The following is a 12,853-nucleotide window of genomic DNA, read 5'->3' as shown; positions in this document are numbered from 1 at the left end:
CCAATTAATACTCCTGTTTTCATCTTTAATTTGTTCTTAAATCTGTAGGAAACACTCCTTTGCTTTTCCTTGAATTAATTCTTATTCTTAAAATTAATATCTTTAGTAATTTCTCTAATTTTAAAAAACTTTATTTTGACAAAAGCCTCAAGTTTATAAAAAAGTCACAAGAATAGTAGATTGAACACCAATAAACTCTTCATTTATATTTACCAGTACATGTTTTTCCGTATTTTGCTTTATTTCTTTGTGTGTATGTAATTATTACTGTAGTTAGTTTTTAATTGTTTACTTTTTACATGCATTCTGACTCTTCTCAAATACTTCAGGATATATGTAAACAAGGACTTTAAAATATTACCAGTATAATTTCCAAATTCAGGGGATTTAACATTGATACCGTGCTGTTATTTAATATGTGGTTTGTAGACACATTTTTTTGATTTCCCCAGTGATGTTCTCCATAGCGATTTCTCCTGTAACCTGGGATCCAGTCAAGGAGCACACGTGGCATTTAGATGTCATGTTTCTTGAGAATCTTTTAATCTGGAACTGTTTCTCAGCTTTTCTTTGACTTTTGTGACCCTGATATTTTTTAAAATTGCAAGCAGTATTTTTGTTGAATCTTCTCAACTTTTTATCTGTTTTTTTTTTTCATAATTAGATTCAGTAATATTTTTGGCAGGAATGTGATGTGTGTTCCTCCGTACATGCACATCAGGAGGTGCATGGTGTCAATATTGTTAAGTTTGATCCGCCAGATTCCCTCTGTAACTGTATGGACGTAATCTGTGGGGAAGTATTTGAGACTGTAAATACCCTGTTCCCCAACAGACTTCCTAAAAAGTGTTTGTTGATGATGCTTGCTTAAATCAGGAATTCCTATAGTAGTTACAAATGGTGATTTTCTAATAACTCTGTTGTCATTCTTTCTGCATTTGTTAGTCTAATACTTTTTGGAAGAAATATTTCTTTATGGAATTGTCCTGAATAGATTTTTATAAAATGTCAGTTGATATGATTTAAGATTTTTTCCTCTTTAACTTTTTTACTAAGAAAGTGTTCAACATACAGAACAATCTGAAGGATATTATACCTGTCATTAGATTCAGCAGTTTTAAACATTAGCCATATTTGCTTTACCAGTCTTTGTCTTTGTATGTACTTTCTGAAATTGTGTTGTTGCAGGTATCATGACACTTTATCCCTAAATCCTTCAGCATATATCTTATAAGAATAAGGAAACTTGCTGTATAACCACAGTAGCATTAGCTCACTTAGGAAAATTAATAATTACATAATATCGTGTAACATCCAGTTCATGTTAAAGTTTACCCAAGATTTTTTTTTTTTTTTTGAAACGGAATCCAGTCTTAGGTTCATGCATTGTGCTCTGAGACCTTTTTGATTTAGAACAGCTCATTCTCATACTTTCTTTTGGTCTTAATAATATTTAGTTATTTTATGAATTATCCTACATATTTGTAAAGGAGATACTTTATCCTTTTTCAGTTAGCAGGTAACTGTAGAGTACTTTTTTGCACCAGCTGAATACCCTGTTCCCTAGTAACTTTTCATTTAATGGTTATAGTGTCCATTGATGATCCTTGCCTAAATTGGTTATTTCCCTGGAGGTTGCCCCCAAAAGGGTGATTTTTTTTTTCCTTAAACACAAGATAGCATATTCTTATGCAACTTTGTTTTTACTTAAGGACATTACTCTATCCACTTAGAAAAATTTCCCCTTCAAAGTTTTTTTTTCCCCACCTTATATATAAAGAGGTTTTGAATAGGCTATACATTCATTTATATAGTACAAAATTCAAGAGGTGCAGAAGGATATACAGTGAAGGATTTCCTCCCCATGAGGCAACTACCGATACAGCTTCTTTTGCTACCATGTATATTCTTCCAGAGATACTTTACATGTGTGTATATTCTTTCTAGCCATCCTATCTATACGTAGTTGCTGTATATGCTATACTGAGCCTTGAGCTTTTCATTTAACACCATTTCATGGAGATTATTTTGTATTACAACAGTACTTCCTTGTTCATTTTTTATAGGTGCATAGTATTCTGTTGTAAAGACAAGCCATATTTTATTTAGCCAATCCTCTATATTTTTGTAATCTTTTATTTATACAAATGGTGCTTGCTATAGCGAATAATGTTATTTTGTGCATAAAGATATAAATTTTGTACATTTGCAGTATAAATTTCCAAAAGATGGGTTGTTTTGTCAAACAGTATATGCATTTGTAACTTTGACAGCAGTTGCCAAATCCCCTTCCATAAAGGCTGTACTAATTTTGCATTCCCACCAGCCACGTAGAAGAGCAACTCGCCTGGTCTCAGTGAAGTTTTAACTTGTATTTCTCTTTTTATGGGTGAGGTTGAGCATATTTTCTTGTGCTGAGAACTAATTTTTTTCTTAGCAATGTTTTTAAATTCTGGATTTTATGTAACCACCAAGGATTTAACATGTTTGAGGCTATACTCTGCAGATGTTTAAAGCAAGAAAAGACAGTTTAAGATTATGAACTCTGGAGTCTTAGGTTTATATCTTTGGCTTTGCCACCTCTAGCACTTCCTAAACCTGGACCTAGAACCTCTCATTGTCACAGCTTCCTTCCAGAACTTGTAGAACTTTTTGTTTGTATTAAATCAGATAATATAGTGACAATCTTTCGCTGTACTTTCATAAAGCACAGTGCCTAGCACATAATAAGATCACAGAAATGTTAGCTATTACTAGTATGCATTTGTTCAATATATGTTAATACTTATAATGATGTAAAAAATAGCTAATTTTTACTAGTAATAGAAATGAGAGAAATAGGCTAAAATATTGCAGTTAAGTAACTGGTACTGGGAGAATTATGGGCAATTTGTGTTATTTTACATATTTTATAATACTGAGTTTTTCTGTAATGGGAATATATATTTAATAGAAAAATATGGCATACACTTTTTAGAAAGGTAAGCATATATTAGGCTTATTTGAGATGTAAGTGACATATAACACTGTATAAGCTTAAAGTATGCAGAATAATGACATACATCTATTGCAAAATGATTACCACAATAAGTTTTGGTAGCATCCATCACCTCATAGAGTTACTAAAAAAATTCTTTTTTCCTTATAATGAAAACTTTTAGAATCTACTGTCTTAGCAACTTTCAAATGTATCATACGGCAGCAGTGTTAATTGTAACCTTTATGTGGTACATTACATCCCTAGCACTTACTTCTCTTATAAACAGGAAGTTTGTATCTTTTGACCATCTTCATCCAATTCCCCCTCTCCCTACTCCTGGCTCTGGTAACTACAAATCAGATCTCTTTTTCTGTGAGTGTCTTTTTAAATTCCACAGGTGAGATCCCACAGTGTTTGTCTTTCTCTGGCTTATTTCATTTAGCATAATGCCCTCAAGGTCCATCCATGTTGTTGAATTATTGTTAAATGATTAACTATTTTATTGAAACCTCTTCCTTCTTTTTCCCACTATAGACAGAGAGTGCATGGGCTGAAGAATACTCTGAAAAGAAGAAAGGGTCTCACAAGCGTTCAGCGTCCTGGGGCAGCACAGATCAACTTAAGGAGGTCAGGAAAATGGTTCCAAGGAAGTGGGTGTGGAAATTTGATCCGTTGGCTAGTTCCTTAAAGTTGTAGGCAGCAAGGATTTGTCAATTTCCATTGCTTTTTTTTAATTTTGAGGGATTTTTTGATGGTTGTTTTGTTTACTTGAGAAGTAACAGAAGAACTGTTACTATGTTGATTGGATAAAGATTTGAATGGGGATATGTACACATAACTTACCTAATTATGTGTTAATTATTTTCATTTTAAGGAGAGTCCATAGTTGTTAATATCATATAAATATCAGATATGTAAGATTGTAGTGATACAACAAATTCACATTTATTATTTCTATGTATAATGGTAGTGTTTCTGAAATTCAGTAACCCAGTATAGCTAAGTTGATCATGGCCCTATGCTATGATTACCATTTTCTATGCCTCTAATTATGACATTTTAATTTTACACATAATGTAGAAATAAAACAGAAAATTCAATCAAGGAATAATATGAGATATTGATTGAAAGTGTATTTGTTATTTAAAGATAGAATCTGTGGGTTCAGTTCGTGGCTTGAATTGATTTTTAAATAATACTATATGCTTTTTGGAGCTTTTGAAGATTAGGTATTTGAAAAAGATCTAATTCTAAATAAAATGTGACTCATTGTAAGCGCAATAAAAGAGTTTTTTTTTTTTAATTTGTAAAAGCTATAATGTAATTTATTCTAAATGCTAAAAACCTCTTGGCTGTATTTGGAAAGCTTGAAGGCTCAGAACAATGTTGGAACTTTTTTTCTTTAAAAGAAAGAAATATATTTATGCATGTACATATATGTTATGTGTATATATATAAATTTTGTACAGTAAAGCAGATTTTGTGGTATGGTTTAAAAACTCAAAAGATAGGCAGAATTTTACGGGTTCTTATTAAACAAGGATATGTTTTATGTAACGAGGAAAACACTCTGACACACTTGTTATTTTTCTCATTTTCAGATTGCAAAATTACGCCAGCAATTGCAGAGAAGTAAACACAGCAGTCGGCATCATCGAGATAAAGAAAGACAGTCTCCATTCCATGGCAACCACGCAGCTATTAACCAGTGTCAGGTAGGAGCACGAATGCCACAAAATCCAGATGAGGGGTTTGTTGTTTTCCTGGTTAAATGTTGCTTCCTAGGTAACTTCCTAGGGTAAAAATGCCCAAACACATATATTTGAAACAATGATTAAATACTGAATCACAGCCTTCGTTAAAAAATAACAACGACAATAGAATATTAAGTTGACAAAATGGTAGTTTCCTTTAGTGATCTGTGAGGTCACTTCCAGGGGATATAACTAGTTACACATTTTAATTGACTGTATTTTTATCTTTGTCAATGTAGTATGGGAGGCAGTGTAGTATTGAGAGAGAAGCATGGCTCTGGAACCAGACCCTGGATGACTGACCTGTTCCTTCTAAGTCTCACTTCCCTCTGTCTGAAGATAGAAGACCTGTCGCATAAAGTGTTTGTTAAAAAAACTTTTTTTTTTATTAAAGTACAGTCAGTTACAATGTGTCAGTCTCTGGTGTACAGCAGAACCCTATGAACTGCTATTTGGCTCGCTCAGGGAGCATTTCTCTCTAACAGAATTGAAATCATATAGGGTCCCTTAGCAAGGAAAGAACAAGAAAAAGTTCACCAGCGCCTTTTATAGGTCGATAGCTTCTGATGATTGTCAAGTATATGTGGATTGTTTTCAAGAGAAAGTGTTGGTAGAGGTGTATACTTTTTTTCAAGCCAGTTGTGTCCTCCAATATTGATATCACAAATTTATAGTTTGATTGTAGTTTCCAACAGCTTTTTCCATATATAAGGCATTTTAATTAAAGTATGAATATACACTGATACATTTTAAAACCTAAACAAACTGGATTTCTATTTGGAGAAATAGAAAATGCAAAATTGGCAAAATAAGAAATGGAAAATTTGAATAGACTAATAATTATGAAAATTGGAATACTAATTATTCCACTCACTCTCAAAAGGCTGTAGACCCACATGGTTTTACTGGTGAATTTGCCAACCTTCACTCCCTCTAATTCATCCATAAATAATTTAGATGTATTTCTGAGAGATAAGGCCAATTTTTATGTCCAATCCATATTTTTACTGCAAGTAGCATAGAGGTTAAAATTGAATTTTATTGAATTATGTGATAGGTTTTAGCGGTTTATAACTTCTTGAAGTAATTTTTAAAGTTGCATTAAAAGTAACAATTAAAGCAGTAAAATTACCCCCCAGAATTTTTTTCCCTTGCAAGTTGAATTTACTTAATAAAAATTATTGGAGTTGACATGAACTTCATGTTTGCCTAGAAAGTGAGGACTAGAAAATATAGTAACTTGAAAAATAACTTCATATAGCTTGACTTCTGTACACTTTGACACACCAAACACAAACACTTCACACATCGAACAAAAACGTGAAACACCCAAACTTGACTGCTCGACTAGCTTCACTGAGTGTTGATAGCCAACCAGAGATCAGGCACATGTGCATTTTGATAACTATGGCAGTGGTGTGCATATTTAATTGAAACTTTCTGACTATGAATGTAAAAATATTATTCATTAAGTCAAAGGTGTGGTTTTCTTTAGTGGGTTCTCTACCTAGTGGAGAAAAGTACCAATTTGAGATGTGTGTACTTTTGAGGTCATTCCTCCATCCATGCATCGATTATTAAATATCTCCCATATGACTGGTACTGTAGTACTTTTTGGAGGATGCAGTAATAAATGAAATATTGGGGCTTTCCCCCACCAAATCTCAAGTAGATATAGGTAAACAGGTAACTTTTACAGGGTATAATGAATGGGTTGATCAGGGAATGTTCACAGTGCTATGGAAAGGGGATTTTTCCTTGGACTGGCTATGGAGACATCTAGAAAGGCTTCTAGAGAAAGTGGTGTCTTGGTGATCCCTGAAGGTTAAGTAGGATTTAGCCAGTTCTCTGGAGGTAGAAGAAATCATGGCTTCAGGTAAGGGTGGTAGTAAGAGATTAGGCTGGATGGTGAATAGCAGCCAGACCAGAAAGTCTTCGTGTCTCAGTTGTCAAGAGGTTTGGACTTAGTCCTGGAGGCACCAGAGAACTGTTTTCTAAAATGCAGGAGGTTGATAGGTGATCAGATACGCATTTTGTAATGATCATTATGAGTCCAGAGTAGAGAATGAATTTGGAAGAGGACAAGATTAGAGGCAGGAAAACCAGTTGAGAATAGAGTTATAATCCAAGTAAGAAATGATGGTGACCTTTCGTGAGGTGGAATCTATGGAGCTGGAGAGAATGGACAAACCTGAGTGATATTTAGAAAATAGTAATTAATTATTGAACTCTATAAAGGGCTTACCACATAGCAGACACTCTACTCAGCTTTTATATATATTATTAGCATTTAATCTTCATTTTTGGCATGGAGATTGTTATTATCCCTAATTTACAGATAGAAAATTAAGGCCCAGAGAGGATCAGATACCTTGTTCAAGGACACATGAGACAGAGCTGGGATCCTAACCAAGGCATTTTGACTTCAGAGTCTGAGTTTTTAAATTTTGTTAGCTGATGGTTGATGAGATTGGAATGATGGAGACATAGGAGTAAAAGATAAGGCCAATTTGAGCCTTTAAAAACATGATTTAATAAAAAATATACTTACCTACCTCATACCACATACAAAAGTAACCCAAAATGGATCAGAGACTTAAATCTAAGAGCTAAAAGTAAAAGCTCTTAGGTGAAAGCAAGCATAAATGTGATACTGGATTTGACAGTGGTTTGTTAGATGTGACATCAAAAGCAACAACAGAAAAAGTAAGTAAATTGGACTTTATCAAAATTAAAAACTTTTGTTTCAAAGGACACCGTAAAAGAAGTGAAAAGACAACCCACAAAATAGATGAAAATATATACAAATCATATATCTGATAAAGTACTTGTATCTCAAATATAAAGAGCTCTTGGAACTCAACAGTAAAAAAACAAACCAACCAACCAACCCAATTTAAAGTTGGGCAGTGGATCTAAATAGAGAGTTCTCCAAGGAAGATATACAGATAGCCAGTGAGCATGTGAAAAAGATCAGCATCATTTGTCAGTAGGGAAATGCATAAAAATTCCAGTGAGATACTACTTCATACCTATTAGGATGGCTAAAATTAATAAGACAGGTAAGTGTTAGTAAGGTTAGTAAGGAGAAATTGGAACCCTTACACATTGCTGATAGAAATGTTAAATGGTGCAGCCACTTTGGAAAACAACCTGGTAATTCCTCAAAAGGCTAATAAATAAAAAGAGTTATGATATGACCCAGCACTTCCTCTCCAGGTATGTACCCAAGAGAATTGAAAACATGTTCACATAAAAACTTGTACCTAGCAGCATGGCTCACAATAGCTAAAATTTGGGAACAGCCCAGATGTCCATCAGTTGATGGATGGATTAATAAAATGCAGTATACCTACAATGGAATATTATTCAGTCATAAAAAGGAATGGAATACTGACCAATGCTACAATATGGGTGAACCTTGAAAACGTGCTAAGTGAAAAAAGAAGCCAGACACAAAAGAACACATATGATCCCACTTACATAAAATGTCCAGAATAGGCAAACCCGTTGAGACTGATTGTAGATTGGTGGTTACTTAGAGCTGGGGAGGTTGGGAGGAAATAGGGAGTGACTACTAATGGGTGAGGACTTTTTTTTTTAATGTGATTCTAAAATTAATTGTGATGGTTGCACAACTCTGTTCAATAACCATTAAAAAAGCAAAAGTTGTGCACTTAAATGAGTGCATTTATATGGTATTGTGACTCATTTTTCAATAAGTTATTACAAAAAAAAATCTACCAACCAACATAAAAAATGAATAGATAAAATACAGATATAATTGCTTGGAAATCATAGATAAGATGGTAAAAAAGAACCCAAAAGTAACCTGGGAGGCCATATAACAGTGTAGAGGATGAGCACAGGTGCTCTGAGATCAAACTGTTCAGCTGAAGATCTGGGTCCTGCCACTTGTTGGCTGTGTGATGTTCCTCAGGTTCTCTGCATTATAATATTACCTATTGGTTGTGTTGTCCCGAGGACTAAATGCGATAGAATGTTAAAAAACTGTTCATGCAATTCTTGGCACATAGTAATTGCTCAATAACTCTTAAGCCATTAAAGGTAATACCTTAATATAAAAGAGGTAAACCAGTTGGGCTTTTCACTAGGCTTCTCTGCCAATTTCATATTGAACATATTTTCTAAAGCTGTTATTATTATAAAAATATTTATATGCTTATTGCAAAAATTTTAGAAACTAAAAATGTCAAGTAGAAAAACTGTATCTCAATCAAGCTGTTAATTTTTTTTAAAAAATATCAAATAGAAAAAAAAAATCCAGAGTCTCACCCTCTAAAAGACAGCTCTTCCTGACATGTTTCTTCTTTTTTTCCTTTCACATTCCATGTTGAGATCATACCATGTATTAGACTGCCTATGTTTGTTTGTTTATTTAGTGTGGAAAAAATGTTATTACAGATGTTTCAGGAACACTTTTAGTGTTTCAGATTCTGTAGAACATTTCCCTAATTTTGTCTATTTAGTTGGGTGTAGTTCCTGTGTGCTTAAGGCTTTTTCTATATTATACTTTTCTAGGGATAGATTTTCCATTATTTGGTTAAGAAGTTTGAATACTTTGGAGGCTCTGACTTTTTTCTTTATAGGCTTTCCCACTGATTACAGTTTTTCTTGTTTGAGTTCATGATACATAGAAGATTATTTTTACTGGGAAATTCCTTTAGTGTCCCTTAACAATCACAGGACAGTATTGCTCTGCTGATGGGGTGTAGTCTATAACCATTAGTTAACAAAAGATCTTTGTCTTGGACTTACAATTGATTTTTTTTTACAGTTAGGAAAGAATTCTCACATACTTTTTTTGAGTGGTTCTTTCCCTGGAAATTTACTGGGGAACTATTTATTAGGAAGAACAAATGCTGCTGAGTTTTTTAGAAGACAGAGACTTTTCACATGTCACTGATTTCCAAAATTGACAAAGCCTTCAGATTCTTACGATGTCATATTTTTAAGGAGTTATTTCAAGAAATTCTCATTAGAAGATATAGCTAACACATTTTAGAATTGTTTGATTGAGGATTAGAGTCAGGTGTTAGTGATAGAAGAGTGCGAGATGCCAGCATCTTCACAGCCACACAAACTGACTTAGGAGTGAGAATTTAAAAACTTGTGTAAGTGTTTCTGGCTGTTTGTTATAGCTTCAAGCAAGAAAGCCCTCCCATAGGATTTTCATATTTCTTCATCTGGACTGGGGACTTGATAGTTTTGGAGTAGCATAGGACGGTTTGAGAGCCACAGGATAGTAAGGTAGAAAAGGAAAAAATCTATTTTCATTTGAGGAATGAGAGGAGCATTGCACTTTGACAGTGAAAACTGCTGCTCTGCACCAGAATCTTTGTTTTCCAGTCCCGTACATAATCGCTATTCTTGTAATTTTTAAGATTTTGCCACTTAGAAATCTAAAGAATAGGTACTTGTGCTGTGGCCTTTTTTATTAGAGTACAGCTATAGCTTAGAAGTGTTAAGAAAAGACAGTGATTGCTGGAGGACAGAAATAAAGTCATGGTGACAGGACAGGAGGACTCAAGGCTACATGGAGGCCCCTACAAAAGCCCTTGAAACAGGAAAGCTTCTTTCCCAGTGCTTTCTAATTTTTTTTTTTTTTAACCATTCTAAACATCAGTTTTGACCTCCCTTTTGTTGCATTAGGGTTTCTGGCTCGTGTTTCTCTCATAGGTCTCTGTTGAGTTATTGAACCAATCTTTTTCTATCCTACTTGCCTGTCAAGGCACATTTTTCTTCTTTTGAAAATTTAACTTTATCTTTTCCTTGCTCAGCTACTGTTTCAATAGGGATTCTTTCCACCTTTCCTGATTCTATATGTCATACCACAGTGTTATCCCCACACTTTGAAACACATATTTAAGTTACAGTGTAGATTGACCTCTAATGAAGATTCAGGGTTGGTCAAACCTTCTCTTGGGGCTTTTTCTTGATTGGTTAATTCTCAGTTTTTATGCAGAATTTGATCTTTAAGCACTAATGTATATGATATGTGGAGAATGTAAATTGAAAAAGAAAACTTTGAAACATTGATTTGCCTAATTTAAATCTTAATTGGGTGGAAGGCATTATGATTTGAAGAGAAAGAATCAAAAATAAAATAAAGCTATACATTTCTTTTGTATAGCACAGGGAACTATATCAATATCTTATAGTAACCTGTAACGAAAAAGAATATGAAAACAAATATATGTATGTATATGTATGACTGAAACATTATGCTGTAAACCAGAAATTGACACAACATTGTAAACTGACTATACTTTAACTAAAAAAGCCAAAAAACAAAAAACTGAGAAATAGGAGATCCTTGTTTCCAAATGACAGATCTTGGGAGAGAGAGATTTTGCTTTAGTACACTGAGGAACTTTTAATCTTTCAGAGCTGTGTAAAGATGACCTCTCAGTAAATATAACCCACTTATATTTGCATATACTGATTTATATTTAGAAAAACAGATTATATTGTAGAAACCTGTGTAGATATGGGAAAAATAAATTATATACACACACATAAAATTCCTTAAGAGCCCTTGAAATGAAGCATAAAAGTTAAAGCATAATCATTGTTGTTACTTTGAGATATTTTAGAATATAGTTTATGTAAGGAGTAAAATCAGAGGCCTATTACCTTTTATTTCTGAACAATAACAGTATATTTAATGAAGAAAATCTTTCCCAGGCCTTTTGGGTGGATTGTTTTCCTTTAATCATATAATTATTTGCTAGTTAAATGAATTACAGTTGAACCTTTGCTTCATTTATCTAAAATGATATGGTAACCTTAGGGAAGTGGCCATTTTCTTTCTTTCTTTTCCTTCCTTTCTTTCCTTTGCTTTAAATATATTAAACTATAGATAAATACTTGCTGCTCTATATATAATATTTGAGAAAAACTTCTTACCAGGTGTGTAGGATATGACTTCTTTAGCTTCCTGGAAAGGCAGTAACAAGTGGTACAGTTAGTTATTACACTGGCGGGTCCCAGGCATTTGCATTTCTCAATGTGACGCACAGAAAACTTAAGCTTTCAGTTCTTAGCAAGCTTACTAATAGATCTTTATGGTTCTAAAATCCAGGAACGTCAGCATTTTGCGGAAGTCTTGACAGACTGTCTTCCCCTTCTGGTCTTCTCCTTCCTCATTTCTATAACTTAACAGTTATAAACCAAACATGCATACCTGAAAGCAGCCTGAAAATTCACCAATGCAAGCCATCATTTATGTTGTTTTTGTGATGCTTAGAAAGAAAATTAAGTGTAGAATTGAGTATCTTTTACCCGGTAAAAAAAATAAAATAAAAATTCTTTTTGTAGGATACATGCTATTAACTCCTGAGATCTTTCTTCATCTGTAAGTTTCCTATCCCCTCATTATTTCCTGAGACAGGAAGAGTCCAGGCACAGGTAGGATGACTGCCTGACAGATATGTCGTAATATGCCCTCCACTGCAGACTAGTGAGCTGTAGGTTTCTTTTAACCCCTGGGTGCTTTAGTCCGATCCAGTTTCCTGTCACCTCACTATTTTCTTTCTTATTTTTCATTCCTACCACCTTGAGAAAAGTTTCTTTCCTTCCTTGATCATCATGAACCAAAACATAGCCTTAGCTTCACTCTCCCACTGTCTTATCCCTGATGCAAGTACATATCTGAGAGTTTTTAAAAGCCTTTGCTAGATTATACTTTGAGATTTTTCTTCTGTTGCTAAGGAAACAAGATGATGAGACTAGGTAAGAGTTTCCTTGAAGGTGTTAGTGACAGATCTTAGGGATATAAAAAACTGATCAGAAATACCAATTTCAGTGACTCTCTGAGGCATTTTTTCAGTAAAGTTAAAGTAGGAAGTGAAGACCTTGGAATGAGAGCAAGCTGGCGGAGGGTGGAGAATGCAGGTTAATAGAAGACTGGAATGGAGCAGTGGCCTTGGCTGTTAGCCTTCCTCTTCCTGCCCCATCTGATCACAGTCCTGCCACAGGGTGAACTGACACTGGATTGCTGATGGGCCTTGTGGGAAGTGAGGGAAGTTACTGGCTTTGTAGCACTAGGATGGAAGGATTGAAGAATAGGGTGTCTGAAAGGCAGCTGACTGGGCTG

The 12,853-nt window shown here is 34.2% G+C and overlaps 1 protein-coding gene and 1 long non-coding RNA gene across 2 annotated transcripts in view; one reads left to right on the top strand and one right to left on the bottom strand.

Annotated features, from left to right (window-relative positions):
• FAM117B (family with sequence similarity 117 member B) overlaps nt 1-12,853 on the top strand; it is a 59,242-nt gene that overhangs the window by 30,773 nt on the left and 15,616 nt on the right. Inside the window, exons 3-4 of the mRNA XM_031451974.2 lie at nt 3,515-3,607; nt 4,582-4,695. Of these exons, the coding sequence (XP_031307834.2) occupies nt 3,515-3,607; nt 4,582-4,695 (207 nt within the window). The remainder of the gene's footprint in view (nt 1-3,514; nt 3,608-4,581; nt 4,696-12,853) is intronic.
• Nucleotides 4,560-11,922, bottom strand: LOC116153088 (uncharacterized). The gene is made up of 2 exons (XR_004136808.2): nt 11,665-11,922; nt 4,560-4,773 (listed from the first exon to the last, which is right to left on the bottom strand). It is a non-coding gene; the product is annotated as an uncharacterized LOC116153088 (long non-coding RNA).

The sequence above is a fragment of the Camelus dromedarius genome, chromosome 4, assembly GCF_036321535.1.
Source record: "Camelus dromedarius isolate mCamDro1 chromosome 4, mCamDro1.pat, whole genome shotgun sequence".
Taxonomy (NCBI): Eukaryota; Metazoa; Chordata; class Mammalia; order Artiodactyla; family Camelidae; genus Camelus; species Camelus dromedarius.
The sequence above is the reverse complement of the archived record's forward strand: the minus strand, read 5'-3'. Positions and strand labels throughout refer to the sequence as shown.